The sequence below is a fragment of the Vitis riparia genome, chromosome 10, assembly GCF_004353265.1.
Source record: "Vitis riparia cultivar Riparia Gloire de Montpellier isolate 1030 chromosome 10, EGFV_Vit.rip_1.0, whole genome shotgun sequence".
NCBI classification, from domain to species: Eukaryota; Viridiplantae; Streptophyta; class Magnoliopsida; order Vitales; family Vitaceae; genus Vitis; species Vitis riparia.
The window spans coordinates 12,043,044-12,060,910 of NC_048440.1; the positions used below are offsets into that span (position 1 = coordinate 12,043,044).

The following is a 17,867-nucleotide window of genomic DNA, read 5'->3' on the forward strand; positions in this document are numbered from 1 at the left end:
AAGAGCATAGAATTGTTGATGCAAGAATGTGACAAATAAATTCTCATGAAGTATAGCCATATTAGAGTGTCAAGGTTTTCAATCAAGCCAACTTCAACTACAATGAGTATTAACAATAATATCAATATGTTGACCAACACCTCCAAATATCTATTAGTGTTAGATATTCAAATAATTTCAATAGACTTTCTTATATTCCTATTAAAGCTAACCCCATATCCTGAGATGCATCTAATATCAACCTCATATTTCTCATCTTTGTCCACAATTAGACAGCTTCAATCACGAACTTGTTGCTTCTTAACTATCCAACATTTTTTCAGAGAAACATAGCAGTCATTTGTTGAATTAAAAACTTCCCTTCCAAATCATTAGAATACATGGGAAACTTGAAACCCCAAGACCAAAAGCACATTTTAACATTTACTATTAAGCTCTAATTATGAGAAAAAAATATTCTTTTGAGAAACCCTTCTTTGATAACTAAGCAGCAAGATGTTTAGAAATTGAGATTACAACACAAGGATGAGGTATGCTTCAAACTGCCCCAAAGAAAGAGAAAAATTACAGTGTAAGAGAACTGGTAAACAAAGACAACCAACCCAACTTAAGGGGCAAAGATTCTATCAAATAGGCGACCTAGCACCACTTTTAGCAATCTTATATGCTACCTAGCCATGGCAAGACAATAGGTCTCTTTCAACCAATGATCACAGTGCCTATAAAAGGAACATCCCACAAAGATTCATAATTTATTGCATTGAACTTGGTAAGTACAAGGGAGGATCATAAATTCTTCCAAGATTTTTTTTTTAAAAAAGAAAGATCAAAAAGGAAAAGTAAGTGTATGTCTCCAAATGAAAGCAAAACAAAATGTACATCCTACAACATAAACCAAAGCATGTCTCTTTTGCCATTCCCAAAAGGTCAGCTCAAGGCTGAAATAGATCTAGAGGGATTTCCTTTAGACGGGGGAGCACTTGAGAAGAAGTCTTAATCGGTCTACTATCTGTTTGAATAAGAAGAATGGAGGTTTTGCCATAAAAAATGTTCATACCCTCAACAAGGCTTTGTGTGGCAAATGGAATTGGAGATTTACTACTCTAAGGGAGACCCTTTGGAAATAGGTCATAACTAGAGAGTGGAGATGATGAAAGTGTTGGTGTTCGAGGGCGGTTAGGGATGGCTATGGGGTGGGTTTGGAAGGCTATTAGATTCAGATGGGAGGCCTTTAGAAGCATAACTTGTTTCTATATGGGTAATGGCAAAAGTATAAAATTCTGGAAGAATAGATGATGCGGTAAAAGTTCCATGGAAAAGCCCCTGGGAGTTATTTTATGTAGCAATCGCAAAAGAGTCTTGGGTAGTAGAGATGTGAGAACAGATTGGGGAGGGAGGCAGCAAAGTCCTCACTTTCATAGACAACTCCATGATTGGGAATTGGAAAGAGTGTGAAGACCTTTTTTTCCAAGACTGCAATCGTGCTTAATTAGAAGAGATGAGGACGATAGCTTGGGATGGAAGAAATCTAAGAATATGGAAATTTTTTAAGAAATCTAAGAAGGGCTTTACCAGTATCAGTATAGACCTCAACTCGAAGATGCTCCTTCCCAAAATTTAGGCCTTTACCAGGAGTCCCTTTAAGATGCTTGAAGATTCTAAACACTATTCTGAGAGGCTCCTCACTAGGGGAATGTAAGAACTAAGTATACTCACAACAAATGAAATATTTGGCTGTGTATATGCAAGTAAATCGGCTTCCCTACAAGCCTATGATATCAACTCGTGTCCACTGTTGTTGCATTACTTGTTGTCCCTAACTTACAATTTTGATTTATAGGAGTGTCAATTGGCTTGCATCCTAAACGATCAATATCCTTAAGTAGATCAATATCCTTTGAGATACACAAATTGCATCTTTGGATTTAACAATCTCCATGCTAAGAAAAAGTCTTGAGTGGTCCAAGGTCCTTGATCTTAAAACTTTCCTGCCGAAATCTTCTTAAGTTTGTCTAGCTCTTCAAGATTGCTGTCAGTTAGGATTATATCAACCACATACACTATTAGGATAGCAATCTTGTAGCTAACTATCTGTTTAAAAAACATAGTATGGTCGACTTGACTTTAAGTGTATCCATAACTTCGAATTGACTTGGTAAATCTATTAAACCAAGCTCTAGAAGATTGCTTCAATCCATAGAGTGACCTCTTAAGTTTGCACACTTTCTTTACCTCCATAAATTTTCTCGAAGCCCTATGATAAGTCCATGAGGACTTCTTCATCTAATTTGCTATTCAAGAACGTATTCTTCCCATCTAGTTGGTGTAAGGGTTATTTAAAGTTAGCTGCAAGAGATAAAATAACACAGATTGTATTTATCTTAGCTGAATTGGCAAAAGTTTCTTGGTAACCAATACCATATATTTGTGTGAACCCCTTAGCTACAAGTTTGGCCTTTTATCTTTTGATTGAGCCATCCGCCTTATATTTCAAGGTGAGGACCCATTTGCAGCCCAGGAGAAACTTTCCTCTTGGCAAATTAACTAGTTCCCAAGTTCCATTCTTCTTCAAGGAACCATCTCTTCAAATACTGACTTTCTCCTTGATAATTTTTTGGAACCCCATTCATGAATATGAGTGCTCTAGCAACCTTAAAAAGGTACCTATTCTTTCTCTCTGCAATCCAATTTTGTTGAAGGATATCAAAACAAGAAGAATGATGGATGATTCCTTGCCCTAACAGGAAATTTCCAAGAATTGAAGAAAAGTGATCTTTTCCATTGTCAATTCAAAGAACTTGATTTGATTTTTGAATTGTGATTTAACCATATTATGGAAATTTTTTAAAATACTCTTAAAATATGGAAATTTTTTAAAACACTCTTAGCTTCTAATTTTTCTTTTGACAAACAAACCAAGCAAACTCGAGTGTGGTCACTATAAATGTGATGAACCATTTTGAACCCATAATATTTTTGACAAGTGAGGGACCTCATATATCACTGTGCACAAGAGAGAATGGTTTAGATTGTTTGTAATGTTGACCATGAAAGAAAACTTGATGATATTTGGACAATTGGCAGATCTCACATTGAAACATTGAAGAATTTTTGTTTCTAAACAAAGATGGAAATAACAGTTTTGAATATGAAAAACTAGGGTGGTCTAACCTGTAATGCCACAACATTATTTGATTGTCAACAGAAAAAGAAATATCACCTCTACTCGCTCCTTGAGCTCGTCCACCACCAATAACATTCCCTTCCAAATAGTATAGTCCATCAATCTTCCTAGCATTGCTAATTGTCTTCCCCAAACATAGATTTTGAAATTCACAACCACAATGTGAGAATTTGACAATGCAGTTTAGGTCTTTTGTGAGTTGATTGACAGATAAAAGATTACATGAAAGTTTCAGCACATGTAAAACAGAATTTAAAGTAAGATTCTTTGACAAAAAAATTGAAACATTCTCTGCAATTGTGGATAAAGAACCATCAACAACCTTACTTGTAAAACCACCAAAACAAGGTGAATATGTTGAGAACAAACTAGCTAAACTGGTCATACGGTTGGATGCCTAGAATCAATGATTCAGGGGACTTGATTTGACAAAAAAGCGTGTAAGGCATTCAGTGAGTTAACTTTCTGGGCCAATGAGCAGGAGGGTGATCGATTTTGAGAGAGCTGGGACCAATTTATCAACCTGTACAAGTGCTTTAGTTGTTCCTTACTAAATGGTTATCAATAGTTCCAGCTTGGTTTTCAACTACAGCTTACATTCCTCAGTCATTTCTTTCAGGAAATTTGTTGTTTTTCAAATTTGGAGGTTTCCCATTAAGTTTCCAACAGGCATCCTTGGTGTGCTGCAGCTCGTTGCAATAGTTGCACCACACCTTCCCTTTTTCCTTCACTTCTCTGCTGAATTTTTGGACCACTAGCACCAGTTACAGTCTCAATTGCAATAGTAAATAAAGCTGAGTTTTTATTTGTGGTAGAAAAAATAGAACTTCTCATCATAACCTTTCTCCTGCTTGCCTTTCTCCTAACTTCATAGAACACCTCTTGAATTGACTTCTCATCATAGCATTTCTCCTACTTGCCTTTCTCTTAACTTCATAGCATACCTCTCGAATCAAGGTTAGTGGCTCGACCACCCACTTCATCCAGTTCCTTGTTAAGCCCAGCAAGAAATTCAAATACCCATTCCTTTTCCAACATTTTCTTGAATCAAGCACTATCTTTTTTTTTTTTAATAGAAGAAAAGATACAGGATAAAGAAGAGAAACAAGAGAAAGAGAAGAAACCAAAAGAAGGATGAGAGGTCCTTCCCACAAAACAAAAACTGAACAAAAGAGAAAACACCCAACTAAAGAAAACTAAAAACACAGAAAAAAACCAACACTCTCAAACTTTTGAAGCGCAAACCGCAATCCAGTTGAGTTGTAAAACACTTAAAGGAACTCCTCTAAAAGCTACAGTACACGAGGCCCAAAGAGAGGAAAAGAACAGAATCAAGTCCCATAGCATCTCTTCCGTTCTCCCCTTATCCTCAAAGATCCTATTATTTCTCTCTTGTCATACCATCCATAACAAAGTAAGGCAAGCGATTTGCCAAAGTGTCTTGCCTCTTAAAGAGTTCCCTAAGCCTTTAAAAGCAATAACCAACATGTCCTCAATACTCCTTGGAGGGACCCAAGCCAACCCTGCTAGATTGAACAACTTGTGCCCAAGTCCAATGGTAACGGGGCAATGAAGAAAAAGGTGGTCTATCAATTCTCTATTTCCTTTGCAAAGAATGCACCATTGAGGACAGAGGGATTTGTAGGGTCTTCTCAATTGCAACTTGTTATTAGTGTTTACCTTCCCATGTGCTACTAACCAAGCAAGGGCCTTAACCTTTGAGGGGGCTTTTGAACTCCACAAGAACTTGGCCAGAAGGAACAAGATAGGATTTGAGACTTTTGACAAGGCCAAGAAAAAAGATTTCACTGAAAACAAGCCTGATGGTGACAAAGACCACTTTCTTGAATCTACCATAGCAGGAGAGAAAAGCACTGAACTAAGGGAAGACATTAAACTCTGAAGGAGATCAATTTCTATATCAGTGAGATTGTGGCGAAAATTAAAATTCCAAGACACTAGAAAGGAATTGTCAAGGACATTAGAGACAATGAGGTTTTTCACAGAAATAACTCTATAAAGACTAGCAAATTGAGAGCACAAAGATTGGTTACCCCACCAAAGATCTTTCCAAAAATGAATTCTCTCCCCATTCCCCACCACTAGGCGGACAAAAGGGGAAAAATCCTGGAAAACTTGAGCAATAGTCTTCCAAGGACATCTGTGTGACCATCTAACCACCGTGTTGACGTCCCATCCATTAGGATGTGTCCCATAAATACTCGCAATAACCTTATGCCAAAGGAATCAAGCACTATCAATAGCACAAACACACTCAAAATTGTAAAATAAATCTAATTCTTGCCAGAGTCTATTCAAAATGTCATGGCATATAGTTACATCATGTGTTCCTTGCTTAATCTCATGAATTCCTTGCTTAGTCAGAGTATGTTTAACTCATCGCATCCCATAAATCCTTTATTGTTAAAAGAATTAGATATATCCGACCAATTCCTAGTTCCTTAACCAGTCATGACATGATCATGGAATTCTCTGAATCCCATGTAGGAAGCAATGGAACATCGTCCTTTGGTGCCTTGATCGCACTAGTCAAAGTAACAAAATTTTCCACAACCTTTGATGAACAGTTTCACTGATTGAGACCAACAAAGGAAATTCTGTCCATTCAGCTTATGGGTGGTGATTTGAATTGTCTGATTATTGTCAGTTCCATGGGTGGTGTTCTAAAGCAGCAGCTGTTGAAGAGGCGCTAACCTTGACTCTCCAAAAACTTCTTCTTTGATCACTCCAGATATTTGATTCACTCCTATGTTGCTTAGCTAAACTCTCAATAAACCAAACAAAGAAAAACTTGCTTCTCTGATTCCAACAATAAAAGTCCAGAAGAAAAAAGATTTTTTTTTTTTTTTTAATTTAAGCCAACTCCAGTAAGGAAACTAGCTCCAACATGAACATAGGTTTTAGAAAATTTGTCATCCTCATTCAGTAATGAAGAATTGGTATACAAAGGTATTTAAAGAGTATATGGAATAAACAAGAAATCAAACAACTGTCCTGATAAAATCTAGGCCCAAAAAATAGGAACTGGATAAAATTTGAAGTGCACCAATAATCTATAAAATATTTTACTTATTCTCTGATTTAATTTTCATCTAATTCAACAGCAAATCAGACTCCAAGCTATTCCTCATTTTTCAACAAGATGCATGCCTTCTACATAGAAAATGTAATAACTTAAAATAGTGGTAAACTAGCAAACGGAACATCATAAATGAAATGAACAATAAAGTAAATGTTGTTTCTGTTTCATGCTTAAACCTTGTGATAACCTCAGAATTCTCTGCATCCCATTGAAGAACACAAAACTTGTATCTTTCAGTTGCGATGAATAGAAAATCTTGTGCTTCGCCCTGTTAGAATCCAAAACAGCAAGCAATAGTATTAGCATAAAAAACATGATTATAATGCTACTAAGTAAGCTTTCTATATGTCACAAGATGATACTTACATGGGGGCGAAAAAGCTCAAGTGTTGCTATTCTCCCATATATTGGCACATCCAACATAGGCTGCAAATAAAATAATTTTCTGTCAACTTGACCTTTGCAATCATGCTTTTGGAATAAAAAAAGTTCTGATTTTAACAATGAAATGAACTCTACTTTTTATCAGATAAAGATTGAAAACAGAACATAAATCCTGATTAAAGAAAAAAACAGAATATAAGTCAATGCAAAGTAAAGTTAAACATGACAATTTTCTTAGTGCATAAGGAACATAATTAAAATATCTTAAAAAATCTAATACAAAATTCTCTCCTTTGTAATGATCAAAATATAGAGAATCAAAGTTCATACAATGAAACATCAGTTAATTTTTATCAGAAGGAACATATCAGTTAGCTTGGCCTCATTTCTGCAGGCATGCAGCTATTAGGTTTAGAATAATCTTACTTAACACCAAATAAACTTCATGAATCGTCATATTTTGATTCAAATTAACTATTATTGGACTTTAGTCATCATCTATGTTGTTACAAGCCAAATTCTTCTGCAGTAAGTCAATGATATTTTCTGTTCACACATCAATTCCAATAACAAAATAATTAACAATTTAACAAGCTGACTTCATAAAATAGACAAGCTTAGTCAAATTACTTCATCCAATTTCATCTTTTTAAGCTACTTAGAGAGAGTCGGGAGTTGGAAGTAATTAATTGACCAACCCACTTAAAAGCACATTAAAAGCCATAACAAGGTAATTGAAACGCATATGAGCAACCAACATGGAAATTAGGTATTTGACCCAACAACCTTAAAACACAAGATTGGAGACCCAAAATTAGTGGGATGAACTTTGAAGCAATGCGGAGCAAGGATTCTAGGAGACTAAAGATTCCTTTTTCTGAGGAGGAAATCTCTGCTGCCTTGTCCAATTTATGCAGAGAGAAAGCTTCAAGGCCTAATGGCTTCACCATAGCGTTTTCGCAACTATGTTGGGACTGTAGAGAACAAGGTGATTTTTTCAAGGAATTGGTATCTTTTATTGAAGATTTGGTGCCTCCTTAAGTCTAATGTAATTTTTTTTCAATTGCTTTGATTAATGTTTCACTTTTTGTAATTTCTTTTTTTTATTTTATCAAGAAATGAAAATAGTATTTAATTTCTCTTGTTTGTTGAGCCATATGGAACCATGTAATGGTATCCATTCCCTTGTTTTGATCTAAATTTGTATTTTGTGGAAGGATGTCACACCCTTTTGAATTTTTCTAATTAATTGAAAAGATATTTTGAGTTTTCGATTATAAAAAAAAAAAAATGAAAGTCTTTATTGATTGACTTAGCTCCTAGTAAGGTTTTTCTCTCTTTGGTTTGCTTGCCTGTTAGTGCTTATTTTTTTTATAAGAGTGTAAATATTTTTTTTTTTTTTGATAGGTAAGAGAGTATATTAATGAACACAAAAAGCACACGAGCACACAGGTCATATACAAAGAGCACCAAGCAAAAAACAGAAAAAAGGGCACAAAAAAATACTCCCTCCCTCAACCAAGACCCGACCAATCTATGAAATCAACCAAATACGTATATCCTCCGCCTAGATACACCCTCACCCACACAAAGAAATTGTTTAGGAAAATATTTTTTAGCCTTTGAATAGACAATTCCTCACAATCAAAGTATCTCGTATTTCTTTCCTTCCAGATCATCAAGAAAATACAAGAAAGAGCAGCACTTCTAGCCTTAATACACCTTTTTTTTTTTTATAAGTAAGAGATTGTATTAATAAAAACGCAAAAAGTACACAAAAGTATACAAGTAAACCAAGCAAAAAGGGTACAAAAAACTCCCTCCCTCGCCCAATACCCAACCACTCTATGCAATTAATCAAATGCGTATAGCCACCACCTATATACACCCTAACCCACATAGAGAAACTGTTTAGGAATAAACTTTTTAACCTTTGATCGGACAATTCCTCACCATCAAAGTATCTCTCGTTTCTTTCTTTCCAAGTCGTCCAAAAAATGCAAGGAGCAGCTCCCCAAGCCTTAATATGCCTTCTCTCTATAAAAGACCCATGCCACCCTAGGAGAGTTTCCCTAACTGACTCAGAAATAACCCATTGTACACCAAAAACGGAGAACACCAACTGCCATAATAATCTTGCCTTGTCACAATGAAGAAGGATATGATCTACAGACTCTAACTCCTCTTTACACAAAGCACAAGCCAAAATGCACCCTCTTCTTTGAAGCTCATCCAAAGTCAAAACCTTTCCCCAACAGACCTCCTAAGTGAAGAAACTCACCTTGCAAGGGATCCAAGGATTCCAAACTATCTTTTAAGGGAAAATGATAGAACCACCAGTCTCTAGCAAAGAATAAAACACCTTTACAAAGAAGACCCCTTGCTCTCACCCTTCCAAACCATCCTATCCTCTTGTTCCCTCTTCACTGAATGTCCTTGAAGTAAAGAAAGAAAGCGCTCCATGACACTCAACTCCTAATCATTCAGATTCTTAACAAAACGGAAATTCCAGTTTCCACCTTCTCCTTGATGCTCCCACAAATCAGCTACCCATGCTTCTTTAGAATCAGATAAGGCAAACAAGGACAGGAAAGTCTCACATAATGGCTCCTAGCTACACCACCTATCTTTCCAAAACTTCACCCTCCTTCCATTACCCACCGTGAAAGAAATCATTGAATTAAAAAGTTCCCATTGCTTATCTCTTCCCATACCCCAACTATATAGGAATCTCTCACCACTCCCGACCTCCATCCCCCTTCCTCCTCCTTAAACTTTCCCCTTATGATTTTCTTCCACAACAAGTCTTTTTCAGTAGAGAAGCGCCAACACCACTTGCAAAGAAAGGCGTTATTAAGCAACGAAAGAGAATGAATACCTAGCCCTCCTTTCGACTTTGTTTTACAAACAATAGACCACTTGACTAAGTGTATTTTCTTCTCTAAGGCCCCTTCCCACAAAAAATCCCTTTGAACCTTCTCTAATCCCAACTTTACAATTCTTGGGATGGTGAACATAGACATAAAATAGATTGGTAAACTGGCTAGAATACTACAAAGTAAAATGAGTCTTCCCCCTTTGGAAAGGTTTGTCTCTTCCATAATGAAAACCACTTACGAAACCATTCTTCTACCTCATCCCAAACTGCCATAGATTTGTGAGAGGCCCCTAAGGGAAGCCCTAGGTATGAAGAAGGCAACTTTCCCACCTTGCACCCAATTTCACAATCCAACTCTTCCAAATTGGTGCTTATTACATACAACATGTGTTCTTTGGTGCACCCTTCGATTACGCATTATTAATAAATATTTGTTTTTTGCCTATAAAAAAACCTTAAACCACGAGATTTCAATGTGGTCATTGATAGCCAACAAGCATACACATCTATACACCTAAGAACATGCAATGTATAAATGCTAACACTAGACTATCCTTGTTACATAAAACAAAAGAAATCTATCGATTGGAATGATCCCTCCAATGAAGTAGGAAATTGCAATGCATTAAAAAAAAATAGGACCAAAATGAGGGATATAGGATGTACACAAGACTACTAAAGGCCAAAATACTAATAGCAAGCATAATCTACAGTATCCAAAAGGAATAGCCTATTAGATAATAAGGAAATCAACCAAAAAAGGAATGCTACCAACAATATGCTCAAGTCTAGAAATGTCATTTCCTTTTTTTGGAATATTCAGTATCTCTTTTCCCTTCATAGGAGGCAAAGTTCTCATTTTGGTATTGGCATTATTTTCTAACTGATCTTCGCTATGGTTATCAACCTATAAATAACATCTCGTATGATTTTATGATTTTTTTTCATCTTACATTGTGTATCATCAAATACAATTTTTTTTAACATATTGACAAATAAAAAGAAAAAATAGGTATACCCGCTTTCACGTCCTAACTCCTTACCACTTAAGCTAAAATTTAAGTGTTATTGCTTTGTACTTTAGTTTTGCAATACATACATACAAACATACAAAAGAGTTACCTATAAAAAAAGTGCAAATTAAAAAAAAAAAAAAAAAATCATACATTTGAAAATATTAGACTTTTGACAAAATCAACTTAATGAAATATAACATTTAAATATATGGATCCATCTAAAAATCCACAAAATGAGCTTCTCAAACTTTTTACTATAATTTTCATTTCCAAGTTCCAAACAATTTGCTAGTAAATACTATCACATCATAAGGTCTAAGTTCCTAAAATTCCCTAATTATAGTTAAAAAAGAAAATATGATCACATGCAACTTTCCAAGCTTATCATCAATCTGTCCTAAAAAATTTATTTAAAAATAAAAAAGAAAGAGTAATATATTAAACAAAAGTCTCTATTTGTAGATTGGGTGGGTTCTTGGTGAGGGAAGGAGTAGTTGTTTTTTGGTGGTCCTCTCCCTTTGGGGTTGTACCTTTTGGTACCCTCTCCATTTGTCATCATCCTCAACGTTAACATTTAAATCATTTAAATAACATCTCCTGAACATTTATTACAAAGATAATTACAATCAAATTCCAATACTTAACATGCAAACACATGTATAGTATTTTCATGTAGGATCATTGTCTCTTTATTTCCCCACTTTTAACATCATTTTGTACATTTAAAAAAATTAATATAATGACCATTTTAAGAAAAAAAAAATCAAGTTTATTTTTCCCTAGAAACTACTAAAAATGGTTAGGATGCTTGTATCATAGAATCATTTGTCATACATGAACCTTAAGAAACAACTAAGACAAAATACACACCCATGCATATTGACAATATACAATGTTTTTATAGAACAAAATGTTTTTATAGAACAAAATGCATTGGATCACAACCTGTGACTTGCAACTATGATCGTCACCTTAGCATTCCAGGCCTTGATCCACCAAGCCCCAAAAACGTCCATAAACAACAATCAAGGCATGACCCATCAAAGGCCAAACAAGAACAAATGAAGTCTTAAAATATCCCAAGCAATCATAAAATTGAGGAAGAGGTGAGCCACAAACTCTGCACTCATTTTGCACATGCAGCAACAATTTGGCAACTTGGTAAAAGACAACTTCATTGGTAAGATGTTAAACTGTACTAAATTTATTTCTCACCACCATCCTAGAAAAGAACTCCACACAGAAGAAGGGCTAGAACCCCACACCTTCTGAGATGGAAGAGAATCAACCTCCGCCAGAACCTCCCCCTACAACCCTTAGTTAATAGCAACCAAAATGAAAATTTAAGAGAGAGAGAGAGAGAGAGAGAGAGAGAGTACCTGTAAACCCTGAGGTGTAAGCAAATGAATCTCAATACGGGTGCATTTCCTGACAGCAGATCGTATTGTAAATAAAATGTTGATAGATTAAAAATGCACTCCATACATAAATTGCTAGAAACATTATAACTACTGCCATGGTAACCAAATATTAAAGAAATAAGAAAATAGATACATAGTGAAAATATATGGAATGCCATAAATTTTTCCCTTCTGGTAGTGACAAGTGAATTGCACTTTCAACGTAGTGTGAAAGAGGTCAGCAAATCTCCTTTTTGGATTCCTGGCTTGGACAACCATTTGACATTGCAAAGGACATAAACTAAAAACCAAATTGTCCATGAAAATTGATGTCAATGCAATTCGCAAGAGGCCCAAAAAGTTCAGGAACAATTAAGCAGTTTAACTAAAGGGTTGTCGAGCATCAAGTTTTCATCAAAAAAATTTCCCCCAAAATGAAAGAACCCTACGCCTTTACACCTCGATTAATCTTGATAAATATTCTTCCAAAGTGAAGAAATTTTTGCCCTTGAACTTTATTTGTTTTCTTGGAAAAATTTCCCCGAAAATATTTAACAACAAAACATGGGAAGGCCAAAAGATGGATACGAATTGTTCCTAAATCGATCAAGAACTGAAAAAATAATAGTTTGAACGAAAATTAGTAAACCCTAATTAAAAACCACATAAAGAACCAAAAATTTATAATCCTTTTGCAGAAACGAAGCAAACGATCCAACAATATTATGCAAGCCAAAGAAAAAAACCCTACAATCAAGACTTGAAACAAACCATATGGAGTGAAATAGGCAGAGGAAGAATGAGAAAACCCTAGCATTTTTCTTGGCATGAGAATGGCCAACAAAGAGAAACCCAACACATTCACACACAAAGAGAAAGAATAGAAAGAAAAATGCAATACATACGCAATGATGAGGTTGAGCTCCTGAGGGCCAGTGAAATTGCCGACGCAGGAGTGCGTAACATTGGTGGGCTTGTGAGCCGTAACAACATAATTCCACACGCTCATTTTCTCAATCTCTCTGAGCTCTGCGATGAGCTGGATATCTGTTCCTCAGGTGAAAACGTAACCCTAACCCTAATGCTGTGCGTTGGGTGGAAATGCGTAGGAGGAGGAAGGCGGTGGAAACATCTGCCGCTTAAAGAGTACCGAATGTAATGGTTTTAAGCAGCACACATCGCTCACTCATTTAAAGGAGCGGCTCCCTGGCGTCTACTCGAAATCTTATGGTGAGCGCCACCTCACTGCGCTGTATTTTGCAAATTACAACTTTTGGGTACATGGAAGTAATATTTAAATTGAAGCACTGAAGTATTTATTCTTCGTAAAAGAAATTATTGTTAAGAAGGATCGAAAGATGTCATATTTATAAATCTAACCTTTTGATTTTTGTGTTTTCAAAAATAATCTATTTTTGACATAAATACCCTTCAATATTGTGATTATTTACTTGTATATTTTAAAATAAAAAGTTATTTTTGTAAGAAAAATGTGGAGACATTTTTGTCCAAAATGAATATTTTTTTAAGCTTAAAAAAAAGTAGAAGGTTTGATTTACAAAATAGGGATGATTTCATCATTTTTAATCAAAATAACCCAACATAAAAAGGTATATGCATAATACAATTATAAAAACAGAAATTAATAATTCATAAATGTATTAAGACACCCTTGGACTAGGAGTCTGTTAACTTGAGTGAAGTTTGATAATTTTTCAACAAACGCCCAAAGACTATGTAATAGATCTCTGGAAAAATAGGGATATCAACAAAAATAAAAAGTATGTGTGGACAAGTCATGGTTCCATTAAACCTATTGTAAATCCCTTATTTTTGTAACTGCAAAATAAAGAAGAGAAAAGGTATCATGAGACTTACATTTTGGTGTCATTTGTGATAATGAGCAAGGAAGGAGGAGAGAGTTACAAGAGCATCTCAGTATGAGGGGCTTACATTGCATCAATTACAAGACCGCTTGAAGTAACATAAAGACCATTTTGATCAATAGATAAGAGCTCGTATACAATAAAATGAAATTAATATTGATGCAAAATGGAAAATAATTCAAGGTAAAGTAGATATGGTGACATTACCTAATGCGTTACTTAAGGACCACTCCAACTCCTTACTATCATTCCTAGCAAACAGACTCAACTCCTTATGATGAGGAAGAAAAGTCAATAGAGACAAGATAGAGGTGTGTTAGGACTATAACTCAATGAGGCGAAAGTTTGCATAGATTATATGAAAAGAAAAATCATCCAGTAGTTGATCAATTGAATTGTGCAAGGACTTGTGAGGACATTGTTCACTCCACATATTACCCATATAAAAGTTCTTGTTGGTTTCACATATCCTAAATTTCAGAGTTACGGTGGAATAAGAGATCTTATTAACTACATTATGTATTTTTGGCAAGTCATGACCTTTATAAAGGTAATAACGCTTTTATGGGCAAGACTTTCCCTTTCAGTGTGTTAGTTTAGTACTTGTCTAGTTCCATAATTTGCCTAATGAGTACACATTATTCCTTAGAGTTGTATATCATGTTCGTTTCATGATATGTGTTATTCTTAATAGAAACGAGACATGGATTCACTTTTCAACATAGGCATGATGGAAGGGAAGGAGCCCCCAAAATATGTATGGCACTTCAATGCTACCCTAGTCTAAATGGAATGTTATGATAAGGCAATTGCTTAGATCGCATTTAGAAGGGACTTCTTATGGGCTTTAACCTTTATAAATCCCTTCCTAAAAAGAAGTCAAGTAGCATGGATGAGGGCTATAAATATGTTTGCTTGGAAGAAGACTTATTGCAACAAATCCTAAGGTACTTGTTGCAACAAGTGAAAAAAAAAATACTCAAGGCAATAAAGAGTAGACACAATCAAACAAACACTCTTGGCAAGGCAAAAAAGGTAACTCTCAATAGAAAGGAAGAGTGCATGGGTGGAAATTTGAACTGGTTTTTACAAAGTTGAATGTTCCTTACAGATTAATTTTTCAAGAACTTTGCAAGTCACCTAACTTTCATTTGTCACCTAATCAATTAGAGACATTTAATAAAAAAATCAACAAAAATATTGTCCTATCATCGAGCACATGGACATAAGAATGTAGAAGTTTGATGCATGTCATTGAAATGTACCTCAAGAGAGGAGAGTTACATCAATTCCCCCCATAAAGAGTGATGAAAAGTTAGATATGCCTTTAAAATCTCTAGAGAAGATCCCCAATAGGGCCTTTGGAAAAAAAAAATCACAGTAATTGATGAAGGAAGTATGGAGACCCAAATGACTAATATTGAGATAGTCAATCAAGTTTATATAAAAGTCCATATAGTCACCAATCAACTGCCCATGCATGGAGACTTGGTGTTCACCCAAACTTCAAACAAAAATTGGGGAATTCCCATAACAATGCTCTAGTTAGCCTTGTTGATTGCAAATTGTGAGTTACAAAGAATTTTGATTGACCTAATAGTTCAATTGATATTTTATTCTTATGCACATTGCAAAATATGGGAGTGAATTACTTCAAAATTTTCTAAAGCAACGACTCATTATTTGTATTAATGGAGATTCAGTCACTGCAAAGGGTAAAATTGCCTTACTAATCAATGTAGGATTGACAATGATAATGATCAAATTTCTTGTGGTAAATCTATCTTCACCTTATAATATGATACTCAAACAGACTTGGATCCACCAAATGCAAATAGTCTATGTACTTATCACTAAAAAAATATTGTTCCCAACCATGCAAAAGAGTAATGAAGATAATAAGAGAATAACTATCAACCCATAAGTGTTTTTATGCGGTCATGAAGGGAGCTTTTAAGAGGCTAGGCCTTAATGTTAAAGAATTCTATCGATTATAAGATGTGGAAAGGAAGCATACAAACTCTTTCTTGGTCATACAAGAAATAAAAAGGGTTAACTTGTTAGAATATCTAGAGTGAAAGTAGGTTAACTTGGGAACTAAGTTGATAGATCAAGAAAAATTAGCCTTGGTAAGCCTTTTAAAGTCCTATACTATGGTTTTTGCTTAGTGAAAGACATGAAGAGGATTGATTCATTAACAGTAGTACACCAACTAAACATAAACTCATGATTCAATTTAGTGCAATAAAGGATGTGAAAGTCATCACTGGACAACGAGAAGATAACAAAGCAAGAGACAAATAAGCTCTTAGAAGAAGGATTCATTTGAGAAGTCCAATACCCCACTTAGTTGGAAAACACTATTGTTGTGCCTAAGAAAAATGACAAGTGAAAAGTTTGTGTAGACTACACTAACTTGAACCGGGCTTATTCGAAATATTGTTTCACATTGCCACATATAGAGCAATTGGTGGATTAAATCAATATATGCACTAGGTTATCATTCCCAAATGCTTATTCAAGTTACAATAAAATCAAGATGGATTCTCCTGATGTAGAGAAAATGACATTCATCATTGGTAAAGAAAGTTACTATTATTAAGTGATGCGTTTTGAGCTTAAGATGGTATGCTAGTGAAAACTAGAACAAGCCTCGCAAGATACACCTCTATGCAAATTTTGATATAATGATAACGTATGGAATGAAATTAAACCTTGAAAATGTGTTTTAGGGGTTGAACTTGGACAATTCTCGGGTTACATAGCAAACTCATAGGGAATAAATGTTAACCTAAATCAGATTATGACCTTCAAAGAAATGTTATCCCTCATCACTCTAAAAGATATCTAACACTTGGCTAGACACATCCTATCCCTTGGTAGGTTTATATCAAAGTGTTCCAAACATTGTGCCTTATTCTGCAAACTTCTAAGTAAAAAAAAGAAAAAAATAGTGGACAACAAAATATAAAGAAGCTTCTTCTTGATTAAAACAATATTTGTTTTCTTTGCCAACTTTATTGTTTCCTATATTAGGAGAAGATACTAAGTTATTTCATGTAGGAACTTTGGTTAAGAAAAATTAAAGAAAAAATCATTATAATTTTTGTAGTTCTCCATTGTATTGTCTTAAAGGACTAACTTATGGAAAAAGTCAAAACTAGATTGAAATGATTGCTTCTTGTTTAATTTCTAAGCAAAGATAGTTTAATGTTGACGCAAAAGAATTCTTATTTACTAAAATAAACATAGTTAAAATGCAAAAAAAATTATTGATTTCTAATTCAAATGATTCAAGATTGAGGGTTTCACAATTTAACTTCAGGTATAGGTCTATGTACCTTAGGATTGCATTTGTACCTTAACTTTTAATATTCTATTCCATCTTGAAATATCAATTAGATGAATGAATTTAAAATTTAGGTTTAGATCCAGGATTTAGGCATTTACCATTATGTGTAGATTTGAGTTGGGGTAAATAATAATGACAAAACCTTAGATAATTAGGGATCAAGAATTACCAAGAATTTCTAATATCAAGGAATAGACAATTGTATCATCCCCAATTCAAACTAACATTAGAAAGTCTTTTGATTTCAATATTAATGTCTTAACCTTTCATTTAATTTATTATAAGTTCCAATTACACTCATTGTTTCTCTTAACTTTAATTCTAGGTTTTCATGTTTCACACATCAAATGACTTTTTTACTTCTCATAAGTGTGTTTTCATTCACAGGCTCTCATTGGTGTGTTTTCATTGAAACAAAACATAAAAGAAAGCACAAAAAGCATTCTTGAATTTAAAAAAAATTGGAATCGATACTTTTATTAATAATAAAAAGAAGGAAACCAACCAAGAACCTTTAATGTCTTATTGTCTTTTGCAATAAATGTCACAAATTCTCTTAGAAGTCCTTATCAAAGCTAATATACAAGTTTACACGAAAGTAAAAAAAAAAAAAATAACACATGACATGCTCCTATATATTAGTCACTTATTTCCCAAATAATTA

At 34.5% G+C, this 17,867-nt stretch overlaps 1 protein-coding gene across 2 annotated transcripts in view; it reads right to left on the minus strand.

Moving 5' to 3' along the window:
• The window catches only part of LOC117924071 (DNA damage-binding protein 1), a 36,797-nt gene extending 23,640 nt beyond the window's left edge, over positions 1–13,157 (minus strand). The window contains exons 1-4 of one of the 2 annotated variants that reach the window (XM_034842622.1): positions 12,871–13,157; positions 11,945–11,993; positions 6,654–6,713; positions 6,464–6,555 (exon numbers count right to left, since the gene is read on the minus strand). In XM_034842622.1, the coding sequence (XP_034698513.1) occupies positions 6,464–6,555; positions 6,654–6,713; positions 11,945–11,993; positions 12,871–12,974 (305 nt within the window). In that variant the 5' untranslated portion in view covers positions 12,975–13,157. Of the gene's footprint in view, positions 1–3,220; positions 3,240–6,463; positions 6,556–6,653; positions 6,714–11,944; positions 11,994–12,870 lie in introns of those variants that run through there. The other variant, XM_034842623.1, reaches the window with a different exon arrangement.
• Positions 13,158–17,867: the final 4,710 nt, after the last annotated feature.